Source organism: Nesoenas mayeri, assembly GCF_963082525.1.
Source record: "Nesoenas mayeri genome assembly, chromosome: 24".
Lineage (NCBI taxonomy): Eukaryota > Metazoa > Chordata > Aves > Columbiformes > Columbidae > Nesoenas > Nesoenas mayeri.
This window is the reverse complement of record NC_137546.1, coordinates 6602470-6624038: the sequence shown is the minus strand read 5'-3', so window position 1 is coordinate 6624038 and position 21569 is coordinate 6602470. Positions and strand designations below refer to the sequence as shown.

Below are 21569 nucleotides of genomic sequence, written 5' to 3'. Positions count from 1 at the left end.
GGGGAGCCGGCAGAGCCCCCGGTGCCCTCCCCGCCGCCGTCCCGCCTCTGGGGGTGTCCCCGGCGGCCGGTCCCGCCCAGGCAGCGGCGGAGCCGGGGCGGCCCCCGGGGCTACCCCCGCCCCCGGCCCGCCCCCGGCCCGCCGCTCCATCCCGGGATGGGCCGGCCGAGCTGACAGTCGGGCTCGGCGGCCGCCGCGGGCGCATCCACCGGGCAGCGCCCGCCGCCGCCGCTCCTGCCCGGCGCCCACCTGCGGCGGCGGCTGCCCCGGGCCGGGGGGAGCTGCCGCCGCCGGCTCCGCTCGCTCTCCCGCTGCCTGTTCTCCAGGATGAGCCCGGAGTATTTCCTGCGCTCCTTGCTGCTCATCATCCTCGCCACCTTCTCGGCCAACGCCAGCAACTGGCTGTGAGTAGCCGCGGGGCGAGGGGGGAGGAACCGGCGCCGACACTTGTTGATCCCCCCGGGGGTGCTGGAGCAGGTGCCGCCGGGGTCAGGCAGCTTCGGGGTGCAGCCCCCGGCAACGATGCTGCTCGGTACTCAGCGGGGCATTGGGCTCCTGTCGCTGTCACACCGGGTATCCCCGATCCCACTGACCCCCCAAACTGGTGGCAGTGGGGGTGGCAGCCTGCACCTCGGGCAGGGGGGCTGCAGAGGATGCCAACCCTTCCCAGCCGCTCGGGTCCGGTGTGTTATTGAGGTTGGTTGGACAGAGGCTGGTTATCGAGCCCCTGTCCCCATTTTGTCCTCAAGTTATAAATCCAGACCTCAGCGGGAGCGGACGGAGGTCGGGGCATCGGGTCAGAGCAGGGCCCGGGGGCTGGCGAGGTGCCGTGCGAGGGCCAGCGGTCCAGGGGAGGATTTGGCAGGGCTGGGACGGCTGAGCGTGCCGGCCCCGGGGATTTGTGGTGAGCAGGGCTGCCCACACCTCGGACCCCTGCTCCCGGCGGGACAGTGGGTGGCGGGGGGCTGTTGCATGCTGCAGAGGAGCCTGGTGACACTGGGAACCTGGTGAACAAACACTGAAATAATGTGTAAGGTAAACAGGGGCAGAAATCATTCTGGAAAATTCCTGCGTGTTTGCCAAGGCGGTGGGACTATCTTCTGGGGAGACCCCCAGGGCAGAGGGGATGGAGCACGACAGCACCTTCCCACCTAACTTTGAATGAAGGGGTCAGTTTCTCCTAATTAATCTGCTCTGATGGGAGATGGCGCTTGCCCCGCTCCCAGCGTCGCTCACTGCTGTCAGCTAATTAGCTCCCGCTGCTCGCACCCAGCGGACCCGCTCTCGGGCTGGGAACACGGGCCACTTCCATTCCACCTCCTCGGGTCTCCACCGGCCAGGGCAGGTTCACTGCAGCCGGGCGGGGAGTCCCTGGGTCTGTTGGCACGAAAGATCCCGAGTGGCTTGTGCCTCTCCTGACACCTGTGCCGAGGTGGGCACAGTCCCACAAGCACATCCCCTGCACAAGGAGTCCTTTCTGCCTCTGGATACAGCTCCTATCTCTCCCTCTTTTAGATTTGGCTTGCTGGATGGAGGCTTGCAGGAGGTAGGGGGGTTTTGGAGGATGCTCCCTATGCCGGGGGAAAGGACCAGGTCAGCCGCATTCTCCAGGTGTCCTGCAGTGGGAAAAGGTGCTCGCCCATCCGTAGCTGCGGGGATGCCTTAGTACTTCGTCCTCCTCCCCTCCTCCCTTGCCAGATGGAGCGACTTGCATGCCACGCGTCTCCGGCAAGTGGTGGGTGGATCATAGCAGCTATCAAGGTGGTCTTTTCAGCTGTCACGCTTCGGGTGAAGGTATATTGGGAACTGTGGGAGTGTTTCTCCTGCAGGGAGAAAGTCCTGCTGAGGAAGCCCAGCAGGATGAGGGCAGGTCCCCAAAGAGGAGCAGCCTCAGCTGCCTCGGAACGGGCACAGGGAAGGGTCTGGCAAAGGGGGATTTCTCGAGCGAGGTTGATGAGCCGCCTCGTGCGGATGCACAGAGGTGGGACCCCCCGGTCCCCGGCACCACACGCAGCGGGGATGGTATTCGGGAGCCGAGGCGGGGGTGTTCCAGGGCAATAGCCGGGGAGGGCTGTGTGCAGCCGTCCGTGCGGGCGAAGCGAGGGGTGGGCGCGGGAGGCTCAGCCGCCGGAGAGCACAGGGCTCATTCCTGCCAACAGGGGAGGAAAAGCAGATCCATTTCAGTGCCTTTGAAAGGAAGGGGGGTCAACTTTTTTTGATGTTGCAAATGTATCGTGATAAAAGCATCGTCCCCCGCTCGGTGCTTTTTATTCTTTGCCTTTAGGATTAAGACAATTCCCATTGTTTATCTTCTCACATCAGAAACAAAGGCTGCCGGAGGCAATAAACAGAGTTAGAAGGATCCCAGGAGTTATCAGATATTCGAGGAATGAGCGTGCCTCGGACGTCTTCGCGCAGCCCCGCGCGTGTGGGCTCGGGCGGGCTCTGCCCCGTCCCGCGCCGCCAGCCCAGCGCCCGCGCCGCATCCAGCGCGTTCCTGCGCGGAGGTGCGGAGGTGCGGAGGTGCGTGCGCTGGGCGGCAGCACATGGTGAAGTTTGCTTTTCCAGAAACCTGCTGGATTAGTGATTAAGCTCAGTTGTGACTTTTTTCTTTCTTTTTTTTTTTTCTTTCCCCTAAAGCTTCTTTCGACCTGTCCAGACTCGCATTCCCCCAGCGCGTTGGAGACACGCTGCTTGCAACGCTTGAGCTGAAGGTTTTCTGTAAGCCTGGCTTTGTGGGGAAGGGCTCGTTTCGGCCACGCAAGTGGTGTCCTCTGAGCCACCCCATCCCATAGAAAAGGGGGACGGTGTCAGTATCTCTTGGGGGGATCCCTTCACTACAGTGACCATTGAGCTGGAAGGGCCTTTGTCAAATCTTTTCATTAAACAGACCAAGCTACTTTCTCTCTGGGCAGGGAGAGAACCTCAGGGGTATTTTCTCGGTGTCTGAGTTCTGGGAGTCACTGTTTGGCTTGCTGTCTATCCAGAAAACTTCTCCAAATCTGAAGAGATGCTCTGCTCCCCCTCCTCGTGAAAGCCCCAGGCTTGCTCTTCCTCTTGCGTTGGAAACTCAAGAGTTTTAACGCTTTTCCTTCTGCCTCTTCAGAGTTGTAAAATTAAATCAAGGGCTGTAGTTAGTGCTGGTTAGATCGAGCTGGTTGTGCGCGGGAAGGTCCTTCTGGCTTCTGCTTTATCTCTGGAGGAGTCCAGGGACGTGCTTATTACAGGGGAAACAGCCGAGTTACTTTCCAAAGCAACTCGCATTTCACAGAGTCGATTCAGCTCTCGAACCTGCACATGCAGTAACGTGGTTAAATAGGGAAGCACGTTCTCTCCGTGGTCCAAAACCATCCCGATGCCGGGGGTGTTTTGTGGAGCCCAACGAGCACCGACCTGAAGCCAGCGTGGGAGCAACAGGCTTTGTTTCCAGTGGGAGGTGAGGGGCGAGCAGTCATTAGTTACTCATTTATTCACGTATTTATCTGTTCTGGAGGGAGGGGATCCACCTGAAGAGGTGAACGAGCAGATGTGCAGCGTGCTGTGGCTGCCAGCCCCGCGAACCGCACGGGGCACCGGGGCTGCTGCGACCTGAAGCTGCTTGAGAGGTTTGAGTGGCGAGAGTCCATTCCCGAGCCTGGAAAGCGTCAGATACGATGGGGCAGGGTCCTTCATGGGCGAGACCCCTGTTTATCGAGCTGTCTGGGAACCATTACAGCCTCTCTCACTTCTCTTGCAGCTAAAACCAGCGTTGGAGGAGGCTCCCCATGTGTGCACTGCATAGCCCGAGATGTGGTTATGCCGCTGCAGAGCAGGGTGTGCCACCGGCAGCTCCATCTACCCCCTATTTACAGGGGTTTAAAACTTCCGTCTGGGCTTGAGACTTGGTTTAAAGGGCCAGGAGCACAGATGGGCTCTTAAACCCTTTAGAAAATTTGAATTTGAGCACTCTGGGAAAGCTTGAAGGCCTTGCAAGTGTCTGAACACGCCTGGCTGAGCAGCTGCTCTACAATAGTAACCACTTTTAAGGGCTAGGGAGGGAGGGACAGAAGGAGTTTGGGTTTCTCTGGCCCCCTTTCATCTGAACATCACAAGGTGCTTTGCAAACGCAGAGCCCGATTCTCCATGCTCATCCCTGCCAGCTTTGCAGTGGGGATGTTGCAAGAGCAGCCCGAACGCTCATTTTGTGCCGCTTTGGGTCGTTCTGCAATGCAGAGGCTTTGGGAAGAAGCGTGCCTGGCTCCTACACTTGTATCCCTCTGGTTTTAAACCAGACTAAGGTGAGTCTCCCCGGCCTTGGTAGTGGAGAGAGCTCACTTCACCTTGAGCCTGGCTTGGTTTGATTTGATGTGAGATTCTTTGCATTGTCATCGCGACCCTCCCATTTTCCACCTGGCAAGGAGCCGGTCCCGCGTTGCCCGTGGGGCGCCGTGCCCGCGCGGGGACTCGGCAGGTGCCGGTGGCTGTGGGCAGAGCCGCTCCCCTCCCTGCACTCTTGGCTTCTGATGCGAGGACGGGTCCAAGAACGTTCCCCAGGTCCCATCTGCTCCAGCGGCCGGGACGGCGGGTTGCACAGATTGGGTTTGATGCAGAATTTCCGTGCTTTGAGGGCTGCTGTAGGTTGGACGAGCGTCTCTCACTTCTGGGGTGCCCAGGGCTCCTTTGCATCACTCAGGGATCCCACCAGGTCTGCGGGGTCAGTGCGTGAAATCGGTGACACCCCCTCTCCAAGGGTGAGGGAAGGAGAGTGAAACTAGCCAGGAAATATTTACTAATTTGTATTTATTTATAAGTCTTGCCACTTTTGACAAAACCAGCTCACTTTAGCTCGGTGATGAAAACAGAACGGCTTTCAGGGTTGAATCCTGCAGAGGCAAGAGACCTCTGCCCATCTGGGCAGTGGACTTCAACCAGTCCAGCTTGTCCCTGAGCTCTGGTCCTGTGCGGCAGGAGGATTTCAGGCTGTTTGCCAGGGTGCAGGAGGGATCCGGGATGGGCATTTCTGTCTTTTCCTAATGAAGTCTCAAATAAAACGGCACCCCAATCCTTAGCAGCAGAGCCTTATTGCAGGACATGAGTGAGGGAAAACCCCCCTGCACTCGGCTTGTGTGGCATCAGATCAGCTCCAAGTACAAGCAAGAAGCAGATTTACTTTTTGCAATGGTTTTCTATGACTCCATGAGTCAGAACCGGACTCTTGCGTTGAAGAAAAAACATGTTTATGTTACTCTACTGTCCTCTCAATTCATTCTTGCAGATGGAGAGAAATGCGTTAGAGCCATTTATTTGGGCTTTCTTCAAATGATGAAATTGCTGAGCAATCCTGGAGGTTAACCGTTTCCAGGAGGTTCTTCTGCATTTCCTTACAAGCGCAATGATGCTGGCTCTTACAATACTTCTTAAAGCTTGAAAGCCTTGCAGATCCACAAAACTCTCGGTCACCCAAGGCTGCCTGAATGGCCAACTGCTCTGGACACAACGTGCAGGTGACCTTTGTCTGGCTCCGTCCCGGGGTGTCAGTGCCCCGTCCCTGTGGGTGACCCCCAGCATCCTCGGGGCTCTGCAGGAGCTGCTCCGCACGCTGGGGAGGCGCTGGGCAGGATGTGGCTGGCTCAGCAGAACCAGAGCCAGGGTTGTGCTTGGGGCGGGGGGGAATTAATTAAGTATCTTGGCTGATGGAGAGCAGCCTGGGGTCTGTTGCAAGTTGGGCGAGATCAAACTAATCCTGCAGAAGGCTCCTCTCGCCACATATTTGCAAATTCTGATCAAAACTAAAAATTCATCAGGATTTTTCCAACCAGGTCTAGCCCGGAGCGCTGCAGGAGGGGAATTCCCACAGAGCTCAGCCCCTGGCCTGCACTTGCCTCCTCTTGCAGCGAGGTGTTGCTTTCGTGTTTGAGCCCAGGAGCAGCTTCTGTTGACTTTCAAAGGAAGATGCAGTAGAGGATGTTTCCTATACATCCAAAGTGGATTTCCAGAGTCTTTCTCAGGGTCTTCTCAGTTTACTTCTGATCTTCCCCATTACAAAGCGGAGACATCGCCCACGGATGCTCAGAAAGCCAAGCAGCAGCACTGGCTTGGGACCAGCAGCTGGGCCACCTCACTGTCCGCAGACACTTGTGACAGGGTGACAGGCCACCACCAGTGTTTGGTGCGTGGGTAGATGGGTGTTTGCTGGGGGCACATGGTGTGAGGTGCAGGGTCCAGGGTGCTGGGGGACGGGATTTGAGCTGTAGGTTCGGGTTTGGGCTCAGATGGCGGAGCTGCACGCTCAGGTCTGCGGACAGGTCACGGTGAGCACGGCTGTGCCTCCTCCCGGGAGGCTGTTTTGGCAGCTGTTAATTGGAGGTGGAGATTAGAGTGTGAAAAGCACAGTTTCAGCCAAGAGATGAAATGTGCAAGAGCTGTGACAGGGAAGATTGAGCTGCTTTTCTTCCAGGGAGGAAGATGGTGACTTTGTAAATGGTGCTTTACACTTGGAAGGGATGGAAAGGCAGGGTACCTCATCCCGGGAGGGGGATGCTGTGTTTCTGGGAGGGACGTGTCCTGCTGCAGAGCTGTCAGCTGCGCAGAGGCAGCCCTGCAGCTCCAGCAGCTCCTGCCAGGAACGTGCCCAAGGTGGCAGAGCTGCTGAACCAGCCAAGGATGCGGGTGGTACCTGTGACCCTGGCACGGGGAAAGTGGTCCCGCGGCCAGCACGAGACACCAAAAGCACATGGGCTTTCTGGCCCAACTGGAGCATCCTTTGACCTGCCAGCCCTCAGGTGTCTCTCCATGCCTCCTATCTGTTTGGAAGGGGAGAGCAACAAGGAAAAGCTGATTCCCTTCTCCATAGCCCCTGGTCCATTCCTCTCTCTGCATCCATCCATCTTCATACACTTTGTTTTTTCCACCCTAAACAAGCATTTTCTTCTTCCTCAGAGGAAACCTCTCTGCACAAGACAGCTTCAATCCTAGGTATGTCCCTGAGTCACCAGCTGACTGTACCTCCAGCCACAAGAGGCAGAGACGCGCTGCAGGTCCATGAGCAGGGGGGTGTTTGCAGAGGTTGCCTCTTGGAGAGGAGCAGAGCCAGAGCATCTCTGCAGCCCAAGACCTGAACAAGCCCTTTGAGGCCTTGGCCAGGCAGATGTCCCAGGCAGGTTGGGTGTTTACGAACAGGGTGAAGCTTCTGAGCTCATCCTACTTCCCAGCATCTCTGAGTGATGTATCAGTGATACCACTGGCCTGGGTCTGACTGTTACCATCTCCCAAAATCAGACAACACGAGGAGTTCTCACACTTGAAACTGATTTGTTTAAATAAAAGAAACACCAGAGATTTCTGCTTTCTCTAAGACATCTGCTGCATCTTCCCCGACCCACCTCTACTGAGGATTTGTCAATGACTCGAATTTCCACACCTTCCCACGGCAGGGAATCCCCTCCCCTCTCCTTCTGGCTCTATCTGCCAACCGCTGTGGCCCTTCCAATGTATTCTTGTCATTCCATCAATTATTCTTCCTCATGAAATTATTATCTTTTATTTCTTTATTTAAGCAGGGCTTTTCCCCCTCCCTCTCCTTTTCAAAGCTCCCTGGATTTGAGGTTTCCGCATTTGCCATCTTGCAGGGTGGATCAACTGCAGCTGCTTAAATTACGGGGCTTCAATCTTGATCTATATGCTGTGGATGGAAAAAAAGGAAGGGCTTTCTGTCAGCTTTGTGTTAAGTCAGTGACTTTTATTAAAAGGGAGCCTGTTCTCTGAGTGACGCGTCTGGATTTAAAGGCAGGAGAAAAGAAACATAAATTTCATGATGAAGCAAGAAGACAAAACTTGAACAAACAGCTTGGACAGCAGCTCACCCCTTGAAACATTTTTTGCCCAATCTTGGAAAATGAAGAAAATATGCTATTACTCGGGGCTTTTTTTTTCCACAAGCAGGGCTGTTCTGAGGCTGCATGTGAGAGTTAAGTCATAATCTAGAGCTCTGCACAGCAATCAAGATGTGCTACCAAGGCAATCTGTACCGAGACCTTGCAGAAGGCAGGAGCTGTTGGGTTTGCTGCTGTTGTACCCACCGTGCTGTGTGCGTGGGCAGAGGTGACAGGCTTTGTCCATAGTTTCTACCACCTTGGTCCAGGAAAATGAAGCTTGGAGCAAGAACCTCATCAAGGACCAGGCGTGATGCTAGAGCCCGGTTTCCGTGGTGACCGTGGGATGTTGCAGATGGGTTTGGTGCTTTGCTTGGGCTCCCCAGCCCTGAGAAACACTCTGTGAGGTGCGGAGAAGCATCTTCCAGTGCTGGTGAGGGCAGAGCACGTTTCCCAGCTCTTATCTCGCCCTTCAGCTGCCCCAGAGATGGGAAAAGAGGTGGGAGGTTCTTGCCCGATGTCCCTGAATGTGGTGTGAGAGGGGCTCGGAGCTGCCCCACACTTGACAAAGCTCCTTCCGTGCATCCTTGACTCAACCCCTGGATCCCTCCTGGACCAGCCACCATGACGGCAGCCTCCCCCCACCAAAAAAATTAATGCCTCTTTTGGGAATCAGGGATGGTTCTCACAGGGCACAGGAGACTGGGAGGATGCTGGAAGTCTGATGGGGCCACGGCATTTTGGGCATAGTTGCCTCCATCCCCAAGGAGGGGCAGATGCACCTGGCCCGAGGAGGGATAGTGGCACCCAGAGGACCTGTCACAGGGGAGAGAGGCCAGAGCACCGTTCTGGATAGCTTCATCTTATTTGCCTGCCTTGCAGAACAAATTACCAGACCTGTTCTTGGGGAGCTGAACCTATCTTTGAAGCATCCTTGGCCTTTGTTTTATCATCCCAAACAGCATTAAGTGCTTGTTGGGGAGGCATCTTATCAGGCGCATCTACTTGGAAAGGCTTGAAAGGCTCTTGTCACGCTGTTCTTCATGTGCACTTTGAATTTATAGCTCCGCATTGCCTGGAGAAACCCACCGAGCTGGGAAATATATCAGAAAAGGAGGTGATGCCCCATCCCGAGCGGAGCTGATGCTAATGCAGCTGTTACACCTGCGGCACAGCGCTCTCCTGCCAAGGTGCCTGCGGTCAGACCGGGCACGGACTTGTCGGCAGGACCGGCCGTGCTGCTCGGCAGGAGCTGTTTCCTGGTGTGATAAATGCTGCCTAAGCTGCAGGAGGAGGGAAAAGCCAAATCAGCACAAGAGGTTAGTACTGGAGGCAGAATCTGGTTTTCTTGGCTTCCAGGCTCAAAGCGGATCAACCAAACCACAATGTCTTGGGAGGAATCTCACCACTCTGCTGTGTGTCAGCTGCTCTGTGCCCAAACTGAAATGATGGCTGGACCCGCGAGGGGACAGAGCTGTCATAGTCACTCCAGAGTTGCTCAGCATCAAACATCCGCACAGCTCCAAGGGCTGGTTTGCTGCCTTGATCCTGGGTCAGCCGAGTGCAGCGAGATGCAGGAACCGCAACGGTCACACCCCATGTCCGGGACCACAGCATGGGGACCAGGACACTCGCTGCATGGTGTGGGGCCAGCAGAGAGGTGACAGCCCTGGGTTTGGCCACAGTGGGGTTTCCAAGCCAGCCATCCCTCTGCAAACAGGGCTCCCTTGGAGGAGCAGAAAGCCTTGGGCAAAGATGCTTTGCTGGTATAAAGGCTAGAAAAGAACTTGGCTCTGAAACCACGGCCGCCTGCCACTTCCCGCTGCCCGAGAGGCATTGCACCAAGTCACCTCCACGCAGAAGGAAAGCTGAATGCCTCTGACGGCTCGCCATGCAGACTCCCCACGGACACTTTCTCATCATCTCCCACGCCCCCCCCCCAAGTTGTAAGCGTGAAACCGAGCTGGTGAATAATTCTGCTGATGCACAGAAGGGAAAATCCTGTTCTCTCCTCCTGGGGCAGGCTGGCAGGGCTAATGGGAAGAAGAGGCTGTGACAACTTGATTTTGTGGCTGAAGTCAGCAGATCTGGCTCCTGGGACACATGGGAACGGGCAGGGAGCAGGAGCCACTTTTGCACAGTCACTTCTCGGAGGCAAGCAGGGCTTCAAAGGAGAAATCCTTAGCAGGATGTCGCAACTCGGGAGGAGGAGGAAAAAAAACAAGCAAACAAAAAAACCCACAAGCTCAGTAGGGCTGGGAAATGCAGAGTCAAGGAATGAGGTTTCCAAAAAGCCTTCGCTTGGTACTCACATCTCTTGGTGCAGACGAGGCAGCAACGTGAGCTGACGCTGGCGATTCCCGAGGACGTTCAAACTCAGCGTGGTCAGTTTTCCCTGTCCGTGCAGGGATCTCGCTGCTCACAGCAGGACAGGGCTGCACTGGTGGTAGTGTCACTTAAAGCAGGTGCCAGAGCCACGGGACGGTGTGAGTCTCAGCTGGACACGTGCTGGCACGGGCACAGAGAGAGGATCTGGGATTATCCAACAGCCTGACCGAGCTGTGCGGGTCTGTCTCAAAACCCCTTGGGGATCCAGAGCCTGGGGCAGGAGGATGTACCTGGGAAAAAGGGTGAGACCCGCATGTGCAGGTCACTGGGATGTGCTGGATGGACCATCGTGCCCAGTGGGGAGATGCCAAGAGCTTGCGGGGTGCTTGTCCCAAAAGGGGCAGCTCCCCTTTCCCCATAATGCCGACACTCCTGCAGCTCTGTAACTCCTGCTGAGAATGGGGTGATGAAAGCAGAGCTTGTGGTCACCACCACGCAGGGCCAGTCTTTTCCAGGTCAGCAAAGACCTCACAGCCATGTTCACAAGCCGGGCTGCTCAGTATGTGCAGTTTTGCTCCTGGCTCTGTGCCCCCCACCTTGAAGCCCTGTTTGAATCCCAACTGACAAGAAGCGTGGCAGGTCCCAGGGGCCATCCCTGGGACTGGCAGAGCAGAGGGGGCTCCGGGAGGGAAGTGGTTTGTCAGTGCTGTTTGTCAGTGATGTTTGTCGGTGATGAGCACACAGCCTGGCTGCAGGAGCTGTGTGGCAGCTGGAGCTGGCAGCTGAGCGCCTGTGCTGCTTGTTTTGGCTGACTCCAGAGCCCTCTGGCTTCTCCTAGTAGCACTTGGATGTGCCGGTACTCAGGAGACCTGACCGGGCACATTCAGACAACGCTGAAAATATCTTCCTTGCAGGCAACAGAGGCAAAGGGGAGCCAGCAGCTGAGCTCCCCGGGAGACAGGGCTGCAGAGGGATGGTTGTTTTCTTAGGGCTTGCTCTCTGCCAGCCAAAATCGCATCCTGCGGAGCGCGTTTAAGGTGATCTGAGATGGACGGCAGGTCTCAGCTGTGGGGGGTCTCCTCACTGCCTGCAGTGCAGGGTGTCCCAGCTGAACACGGGCTGATGCTCCCCAGCTCTCATCTCCTAACCAGTTGTACTGGCTGTCGTGGCAGGTACCTGGCAAAGCTGTCTTCAGTGGGGAGCATCTCCGAGGAGGAGACCTGCGAGAAGCTGAAGGGCTTGATCCAGCGTCAGGTGCAGATGTGCAAGAGGAACCTGGAGGTGATGGACTCGGTGCGGCGCGGGGCCCAGCTGGCCATCGAGGAGTGCCAGTACCAGTTCCGCAACCGCCGCTGGAACTGCTCCACGCTGGACACACTGCCCGTCTTCGGCAAGGTGGTAACGCAAGGTGAGCCGGGAGGATGTGTGCCGGGGGCGCTGCTGCATGAGGGAATGGCTACGGCAGCAGCCCAGTGGGCTACAGGTGGCATTTGCTTGCTTGCCCCTTGGCGAGCAGGGAATGACCCTGTGCTGGATCTTGGGGCTGACAGGTCTTCCCTGGGCATCTCCATGGGGCTCTTCTGACTGCACTGGTGCAGTGTATCCAGACTCTCGTGGTTTCTCAGCTGCTGGATGCTTCCTCTCCCAAACCTTTATCACACCCAGTGGGTGCCCATCACATGGAGGCACCAGCCGAGGGCATCCAGAGAGCCTGGAGCTTTCACAAGGACATGCCAGGTTCGAGCAGGGTCCTATGGTCACCCTGTGGTCTAGTCTCTGCCCTGCCAAGCCCAGGAGCTTTGCTCTGCGGAGCCAAGGCCGCAGCGGGATGCTGGGTTGATTCCGTCTCTCAGCGGTGAGCGGGCTGGTAACACCGCGCTGGAGCGGAGCCCTCGGGAGGACAGCCCTCTGCCGCCAGATGCGAGTAAAACACGCAGCGGCTGGACCCTGCGAGGACAGCAGCATCGTCCCCGCCACCACCCCGCTGCAGCCTTTGAGGGGGGATTTATGGCCAGGGCAGCCCCAGCCTCCTGACCCCGGCTGCACGCAGGCGTCCGGAGGCACAGGGCTGTGATCAAGCCAAGCAAGGACCCAGAGCATCGGGGTGAGGAGATGGAGGGGAAACCCCTCTGCAACCCCCGGAGACCAGCACAGCGGCCCTGGCCGCCCCTCGGGTGCCACTGCTGTCCCTGATGCACCGTAACACCTCCCATCCCAGGACCCATAGACTAAAGCCTCCCCCCAGCTTCTTGTTTGACTTTCCTCCCCTCAACACAGGGGTGAAGATCTCTTCTTGTGAAGGTTCAGGGACTGGAAATACCAGAAATACCAGAAACTAAAAGTCTTCTCTTTTTAGGCAGCCACAGCACAAACCGACCAACACGATCCTACTATTAACCTCGATTAACTTGGAGGCGGTTCAGTCCCGCGCAGGCTGGGTCCTCCAGCCGCTGCCGCCGGGGCCAGATTGCAGCTGGGCCACCAAAGTCTGGGCTGCGACCACCAAAGTAGCTGCCCTCTGTCCGACCGGCGAGCGGGGTGATGTCTGCTCACAAGCCATCCCCCCTCGACCCCGAGCACGGGACTTCCCCAAGTGCCAACCCTCAGAGACAGAGGAGCCGTGTCCTCAGCTGGCCTCGGGGGACAGTGGGGATTTGGGTGTTGCAAGAGCTGACCCCTGGCCAGGCCGCCCTGTGTGTTTATGCCCCGGGACGTGCCCTGACTTCCCAAACAAGCTCTTCCCGACCATGTGGTACCACATAGGTACACACAAGAGCTGGGACGGGGCTCTGCCCTGGGGACCAGTGTGGCCTTGCAAGGCACTTTGAGAGCAGCATGGGGTTTTGCATAACGCAGGAGGTGCTGGGAGCTGCAGGACCCTGTGTCAGAGGGTGGCACAGATCTGCAGCTGCAGGAGTGTTCCTGGGTGCGGAATGCAGCCAACTATTTTGGATGCAGGAGGGATTTCCTGGCAGAGGTGCCCTGCAAGCACCAGGCAAGGCTCCACACGAGCTCTGGAGAGCTCTCCCCACATTGCATCTCCCTCATCGCCAGGTTATGGCTTGCCCATCGCATTCATGTTTTTAACCGTGTGGTGCAGTTCCCAGCTCCTTCGCTATTGCAAGACGGTGCTCTTACTGCTGCGAACAATCTCCCAGCACCGATGTGTCCCTGCTGAGGCTGGTCCAGGCTTGGCACTGAGCAAACAGCATGTGGGAGTGGGGAGGGTGGGAGTCCTGCGTGGGCCACCCCATCTTGGGAGGAAGAGACCAAGCAAAGGGCCTGACTTGACAGGTCTGCATAGCATGTTGCATAGACAAGGTTCTCAGGGACATGGGTTAGTGCCAGTGTTGGGTTAACAGTTGGACTCAATGCTCTTGAGGGTCTTTTCAAACCAAAATGTTTTACCGAGAGCCAGTTTCCAGACCAGCTTTCCAAGAGGGTTTATGTGCAGCCACAGCATGAGGAGGGATGGGAAGCAGAGACACACGCAACAGCCCATCAAGGGCCTTTGGCCACCTGGCTGCTTGCCCTCCAGAAAGGCCTCTCCGGTACCTCAGGCTTGCTGCCCGGTTTCCCACCACGGTTTTGCTGTTGCAGGGACGCGGGAGGCAGCGTTCGTCTATGCCATCTCTTCGGCAGGGGTGGCCTTCGCAGTGACCCGAGCCTGCAGCAGCGGCGAGCTGGACAAGTGTGGATGCGACCGCACGGTGCAGGGGGGCAGCCCGCAGGGTGAGCACGCACCGGGCGGTGTGAGACGGCCGAGAGTGGGAACGTCTGCTCTGGAGCCATCCAGAGAGGAGGAAAAACATTTTAAAAAATAGATCTTGCTATAGCTTCCTCACAAGGAGGGGAGGCGGATCTCCTCTGGTGGCCAGTGAGAGGACTCAAGGGAATGGCAGAAGATGTGCCAGGTGGGGGCTCAGGTTGGACATGAGGAAAAGGTTCTTCACCCAGAGGTGCTGGACACTGAACAGGCTCCCCAGGGAGGTGTCACGGCCCCAACCTGACAGTGTTCAAGAAGAGACTGGACAACGTCCTCAGACACACGGTGTGAACTGTTGGGGGACACGGGTTGGACTCGACGATCCTTGTGTGTCCCTTTCAACTCAGGACATTCTATGATTCTATGAGTCCCTCAAAAATACAGAGAAAGCATCTTGTCCATGTTCCCCCAGGGCCACACTCCCCAGCTTCCCCAGTTCCGCCAGTAGCGGGTAGCAAGACAGAGGGGTGGCAAGGCAGCTGTATTTCAGCTGCGCGGGCTGGGGAGGGCGCGCGAGGCAGGCTGCTGTCACCCCCCTCACCGCTGCTCTCTGCCATAGGCTTCCAGTGGTCAGGCTGCTCCGACAACATCGCCTATGGCGTGGCCTTCTCACAGTCCTTCGTCGATGTCCGCGAGAGGAGCAAAGGGGCTTCTTCCAACAGAGCGTTGATGAACCTCCACAACAACGAGGCGGGGAGGAAGGTAATGGTGAGGGGGAAACTGAGGCAGCCATTGTGGCTCTGCAGCATCCCAGCTGGGTTCTGCAGTGATTGCTTGAGCTTTTTGGGTTCATTTAATCCCATCAGCTCGTGTGCATTGGCATTGCTTTCTGCACAACCCTTTCAGACCCCAACGCTGCACCCTCCTTGCTGTGTCCATCCCGAGCGGACGGTCCCATCTCGTTCCTCGTGTCTGTTCCTCCAGGCGATCCTGAACAACATGCGGGTGGAGTGCAAGTGCCACGGCGTGTCGGGCTCCTGCGAGTTCAAGACGTGCTGGAAAGCCATGCCCCCCTTCCGCAAAGTGGGCAACGTCCTGAAGGAGAAATTCGACGGTGCCACGGAGGTTGAGCAGAGCGAGATCGGATCCACCAAAGTGCTGGTGCCCAAAAACTCCCAGTTCAAGCCGCACACAGACGAGGACCTCGTCTACCTGGACTCCAGTCCTGACTTCTGTGACCACGACCTCAAGAACGGGGTGCTGGGCACCAGCGGCCGGCAGTGCAACAAGACCTCCAAGGCCATCGACGGCTGCGAGCTGATGTGCTGCGGCCGGGGCTTTCATACGGACGAAGTGGAGGTTGTGGAGAGGTGCAGCTGCAAATTCCACTGGTGCTGCTCCGTCAAGTGCAAACCCTGCCATCGGGTGGTGGAAATCCACACGTGCCGGTGATGCAGGGAGGGGAGCGCCCGTCCACCCCTCTCAGTGACCCTGCTTCTCCCCTGCCCCACGGCCAGGACTGGGGAAGGAACCCAGATGCTGCAGGGAGAGCACAGCCCTTTACAGAGACAGAGCCCCAGAGGAAAACAGATTTTAAAGAAAAAAAACCAAATATTTAAAGTTTAAAAAAATTCATCATTGTTGGCTTTTTTGTTGTTTTGCTTTGTTTGCTTGCTTTTTTTTTTATTGCTGAAGCCAGAGCCCCTCGCTGTCCTGTATCTGCTCTCGGTGACTGGCTGGGGACCTGCGTGACACCTGCTCTCGTCGGATGAGCTCCTGCTGAGTCCGGAGCGTTGCAAACGGGAGGTGTTTAAGCTGAGACTAGTGTTAGGCACTCGGTATCTTGCAAACAAGAGGTGTTTAAGCAGAGACTAGCGTTAGGCACTCGGTATCTTCAGTCGCGGTTGATTTGTTTAAGGCATGCGCTGAGCATCCCAGAGCACTGCTGGGATGAGCCTCGGGTGGGACGGAGCAGCCGCGGTGTGCAGCCGGGAGCCACGCAGAGGACAGGCAGATGGTGACAGGGTGGCAATGTCCCCAGGAGTTCAGCTCAATGCAGGGACAGCCCAGCAATGCTGAGCAGTATATGAGAGGAACATGGGACACTCTTGCATCCCCCTGTGCGATGCTCAGTGGCCTCCCTGGCAGTAGATGGATTTTGGAGCAGCTCCAGTGGCCATTCTTATCTCCAGAAGTTCCTCAGCAGCTGCCTGGGGCTGTCAGAGGACACAACGTTCCCTTCATGTTCTCCTTCCCCTTGCCCCCTCGCTTCTCCAGCATCTTCTTCACCTGGAGACTGAAAAGGATCCAGGGAGGCCATGGTACCCGCAGCCCAACAACTCTTAATGGTAGGGGAGGAAATCCCAGGGGATTTCTTTCCCTCTGTCCCGTAATTGCCCCCATCTCTCTCACCAGCGTCCCACAAACAAGTCTCTTCTCCCTCCACATGCCTGCTCTCCACACCTGGTGTGAGCTATGGGGACAGTCCCCATTCCATCAGCTCCTGAGAACAACCAAATTATCAAGTGGAGCGATTGCTGGAGGTAAGAGAAAGATGCTGCTGGGGGCAATGGTGACGCTGGTGCTCTGCTGGGCTGGGGAGGGGGTGCTGCCGTGTGTGCCCCCCACCAGCTGCCCCGTCCCGCTCCCAGCGCTGTCCTGGAGCGATGTCGCGGGACATAGCGCTGTCCTGCCCGCTCTCCTCCGCCCGCGAGCCGATTAGCGCAGCGTCCTCACCACCGGGCTGCAGGACGGAATATTTGGAGAACTAATAAGCAGAGGGGCACTGCGAGGGGAGGTGGAACGGGAACCGGTTCCTCTCTCCCTCACCCACTTGTCTGCGAGTCGAAAGTCAAAAGTGGAGCGGAAAAAAGCCCTCAAAATGGCACCTCGAGCCAACAGGAACATCTGCCCGCGGTGTAGGGAGGAGCTGGCGTGGGGTGGCATTGCTGAGCCCTCCCGGGCGACCTGGGCACTCCCTGCGTGGTCCAGGAAAGCCCAGAGCTGAGACCATCACCCTCCAGGCTGGGGGTCTTTGCAAACCTGCAGTCTTGTTTTCCTTCCTCTCTTCGTCTCGAGCGGGGAAAGGTTGGGGGAACGCGCAGACATACATTAAATCCCGTCTGGGCTGTGGCAGTGATGGGCCGGGGGAGAGGCTGTGGTCGCTGGAAGGTCTCCAGACACCATCTGGCTGGGAGGCTGCTGACAACTGACTCGAAGCAGCACAGGGCGAGGGAGGTTTGTACCGAACATCCCCCCAGTACCTCCCCAATGCCTCCCTCCTGCCTGCCCAGCCCCAAAAAACCTTCAGCAAAGGGTGCCAGGTTGGGGGACTGACACATGGGGACACCCCGAGGTGGAGCCACCATGGGTTGATCCACTTCAACACCAAGCAGAGATCTCCTCACCAGAGCAGGGATTGCCTCTCCCAACGGCTCAGTTGGCCAAGGGTGCAGGATTAAATCCTCAGAGGAGGATCTAAGCTTCCCCCCTGCCCCCCAGCTCCATCTCTTTAGCTGCAAGTTCTCAAGTACCTTGGAGGCTGTTCCTCCTCTTCCCAGCTCATGCAGGGGAGGCCACAGACCTCAGGCCACTGGCCAAGTTTTCTGCTCGTTGTCCATCTAGGATGAGGGCCAAAGCTGAACAAGACAATCCAGATCAGTGTGGAGATAATCTCTGCGCAAGGGATTTTTCCAAGCTGTGATGAAAGCTGAGCCCTGTAAATGTCACCCGGAGATAGCCCGGCTCCGCAGCGCTCTGGCTCTTCTCACAACTGCAAATTTCAGCACCAAAGGGGACGGAGGGAAAATGCCTTTGTTTTTTTCGTATTTACTTTGTCTATTAAATAATGAGCTTGTGCTGAATGAGCCACAGGCTTTTCTTCTCCTGGCAATCAGGCTCCGCTGGGCTGTGTAAACCAGCACGTGCTGCAAACACCTAATGGTGGTTAGTCCTTACCTGGGGGGGAGAGATGCCCAGAGTGCCCTTAGACAGTGTAAAGGGGACACTAAGGCTGTCCTTGTCCCAGCTCCTGTGTATCCTCGGGAGATGTTTGGGCCACAGGCTGCGTATCTGCTGTGCCATCGATGGAAGGAGAGCTTGCTTGCTCATCTTCTGCCTGATCCACTTGACACACCATGGGCTCAAGAGGCCACTTATCTGAGATTTCAGTAAGTCTGTGACTTCCTCCTGTTGCGAGGGCACTGATGCTCATCTGCTGAAGCCAGCGCTCTCCTCCCCTGAAGCAGCCGGGGGCCACAGCTGCCACTTGCTGCTGGAAACGTCTCCCCAGGGGTCTGGAGGTGCCTTTGGGTGGTAGGGGGCAAGACCTGCCCATGGACGCATAGTCAGGGACCTGCTGCCTCTTTGCCTCCATTCCTGTGCCGCAGGTGCTGGGTGTGGACAGGATGAGGTGCCAGGTGCCCAGCACGCTCCAAGCTGCTCCCAGCCAGGGAATGTCACTTGTTCCTTGTCCTTCCACAAGCCAGGGGCTCTCTTTTCATGCCATTCCCCATGGTCTGGAGCCGCTTGCTTCAGCACAGGCTGCAGTAATGCTCTGCCGTGTCTCCTTTCTTTAGTTGTAGCTCTCTGGTTTCGTGCTCTCCAAGCTCATGTTTCCACAGGGTTGGTGGTAAAACCAATGGCTCCTCTCACTTTGGTCTCCACGGGTGGCAGGGGTTGAGGGCTATTTTTTTAACTATTGTTGCAGAAATAGGATGGTAGGATGGGAGAAAATGAGCCCCAAGCCTCCCCAAACCCCTTCCTTCAAATGGCTCCTCTCTTCCCATGGTGGAGCCGACCCCACAACCTCCCAGCTCCATCCCTTCCCCTCTGGGCTCCAGCTCCAGCCCCAGGTAAGCAATGTCTCCAACCCCCACCCCACCGCCCAGCATGGTGATGAAACCAAGACGTGCCTCACCCCCATCCTTAAACAAGGTGCGGGGAGATGCCAGCTTCTCTGCGACCATGGCTGGAGCAAGACATTCATGTCCTCCTCCTCTACCCGCTCAGCCTGTCCCCTGCACCCATTGCAGCACGGAACATCCCGCTGAGCCTCTCCCCACCACCACATCCCTCCGCACGCTCACCAGCCCCACTCGGGCCTCATCCTCCATCCCCTCGACGCCCTCTCCCCAGTGAGATCATCTCCCTCCCAAGGACTCACAGGCCAACACCTCCACCCGGCCTCTCCCACTCATAAACCTTCCTGGATGTCCCACTGCCAACTCGAGATCATCATGGCAAAAACAGGACATCCCCTCCAAGTCCTCCCCACCCTGCTCCAGCAGGTCAGTAACTCCATGATATTTTCCCATTCCCCAAACTCCCAACTTCACTACCATCTTCTGCTCCTTCTTTTTCCTTCACCTTTTCTCCTGGAAAACCCACCTCATGTGTCACGGTGCCTTCAACCTCAGCTGCTCCACGCTCTGGGCTTGGTGTTTGCCACCTCTCCACCCTCCAGTCTGAGCACAACAGAGCTGATGTTTCTCTCCAGCTGTTTTGGCTACATCACCCTCGTGCCCTTTATTGGCCACCAGCACTTCCATCACTCCCAACGATCTCATCCCCCCTCCCTGGGCATGCTCAGCCTCACCCGCCGCGCTCCTCGCAAAGCCATTAAATCACGGGGACGACATTAATGGTGCTCACGCAGAGCACAAATTCACACTCACATCCTTTCCTTCCCTTACACCGTCAGTGACCATAATAGCAAATCCCACTGCACATTCCTGCAGCGGTGACCACAGTAACTTTCCTGTATCTCCTGCTCTCCCTTTACCCACATGAATTTACCAGCTGGCTGCAGAGAATCTGGATGATGGAGACAGCAGAAAACAAGAGCCTGGGACCACTGTTGCGGTTGAGACGGACAAACGACATAGACCAAGTTCTTCCAGGATTAAAGTAGTAGATGCCGTTTATTGCCACAAGTGCATTTTTATACAGTTTTACCAATTCATGTGTCTCTTCACTATTGGTACAAGTTACAGCAGTAACATCTCATTGGCTAATTTTGCTATCAGCAATCTTACTCTTCTACTCCCTTCTCTCTCACGGGTACACCTTAATATCTCAGGATCTTCCTATACTCCCATCTTTCTCACGGGTAAACCTAAATACCTTCAAGGTTGATCTCTGTTCCCATACCCTCTGTCAGGGAATCCACAGACTCGCCGTAGTTTCCCACAGACCACTGAGAAAAGATGCTCCAAGGATGGGCCAGCACCTCTGCATGGGCAACGGCAGAAGAGCATGAGTCCTCATGGCTGCCACGTCACGGGCGCTGGAAATGACAGGTCCCACCTCAGTCTGGCAGGAGAACACCTGTGCTGGGGTGACCACTGCTCCCACCTGTGCTGGAGATGCCGGAGGTGTTCTGGCCGCCTGGGCGCCGTCTCACGCACCCCGCGGCCAAGGCCACGCTGAAGGACGCCCGGCGGAGCGGATCTTCGACAGCAGCGCGATCCCGTGACAGCGAGAGGGCTCCCAGCCAGCGCTCCTCAGAGAGGCCTCCCGACCCTGGCTGCCAAAATCCTGCGCTAAGCACAGGAAAATAAATTGTGCAACCTGCCTTAGACGGGACTGCAACGCCCCACGCAGGGGGAGGGGGAGGATGGGACAGGAGCCGGGCTGAGGACCAGGCCCAGCATCTCGGAGTTTAGGTTGGACCACGTCAACATCTGGAGCTCAAGCGGCACCCACACCATCCTCGTCTCTTGCAGGTATGGATGGGATGTTCCTGCGGCCAGAGCCCCTGCTCGGCGGCTCAGAGATGAGGCCACACAAACCCCATCCTTGTGCCTCTGCTTGGACCTCAGGAGCCACAAGCTCCCCTCAGCACCTCCTGACCCAGCAAATCCCAAATCTGACCATTTATATTTCCTCAAGCACATAGAATCACAGAATCTTAGAATCACAGAATCACAGAATCATAGAATCATAGGATCATTTTGGTTGGAAAAGACCTTGAAGATCAAGTCCAACCATTAACAATCTTGCTATCCAGCTGCTGGAAGGATGATGCCTGAGCTCAACAGAACATGGTGGCTTTTGTCTGGAGAGTTTTTACTAACACCCCACACAAATTTAAGTTCCATCTTTGCATGTCCACGAGGATGAAATTTCAGAGACCCTATTACGCAGAATATTTAAATCGCTTTTAACTTTATGATGCAGAGAACATGTAGAAGTGAGTATATTCATTGTATACACTGTTCAAGGCTGGGTGACCCTCCATCCCACTGCAGATCCCCAGCCCACCTGGGTAGTACCTCAACACCAGATGCTTAGTCCAAAGCAGCTCGATCATACATCAGGGGTCCTCTCCTTCCATCAGCCATGGGTGAAAGCACAAATTGCAAGCCTTAATTACAATCAGTTGCTCAGCAGTGAAAAAAAACCCTCAGCGGCTGTTGAGGCCACTTGTCCCTTCAGCTCTGGTCTAGGACGGTTGTTTCATCGTTGCAGTTTTGCTCCTGTAATCGTAGCCATGCAAAGGAGAGGCAAGACATCACAGAAATACCCGTGCGAGCCCCTCCACGTGCACACAGCTGAGAGCTGTTATAGCACGGCATAACAGGAAGGGCTTGGTAAATGCAATAGCGTCAGTCCATGAGAAGGTCTCACCACCACCTCCAGCCCTTTCCAAATGAAGGCTGGGTGCAAAGCCGGCGACCACCAGT

The 21569-nt window shown here is 56.5% G+C and overlaps 1 protein-coding gene across 1 annotated transcript; it reads left to right on the top strand.

The window, feature by feature from the left end:
• Window positions 1–327: 327 nt before the first annotated feature.
• WNT4 (Wnt family member 4) lies at window positions 328–15336 on the top strand (the record flags this gene model as incomplete). Its single annotated transcript, XM_080359014.1, has 5 exons — window positions 328–404; window positions 11351–11586; window positions 13779–13910; window positions 14504–14646; window positions 14869–15336. The coding sequence occupies 5 exons, from the start codon at window positions 328–330 to the stop codon at window positions 15334–15336; spliced, it is 1056 nt and encodes a 351-aa protein (XP_080215140.1).
• Between the last annotated feature and the right edge of the window lie 6233 nt (window positions 15337–21569).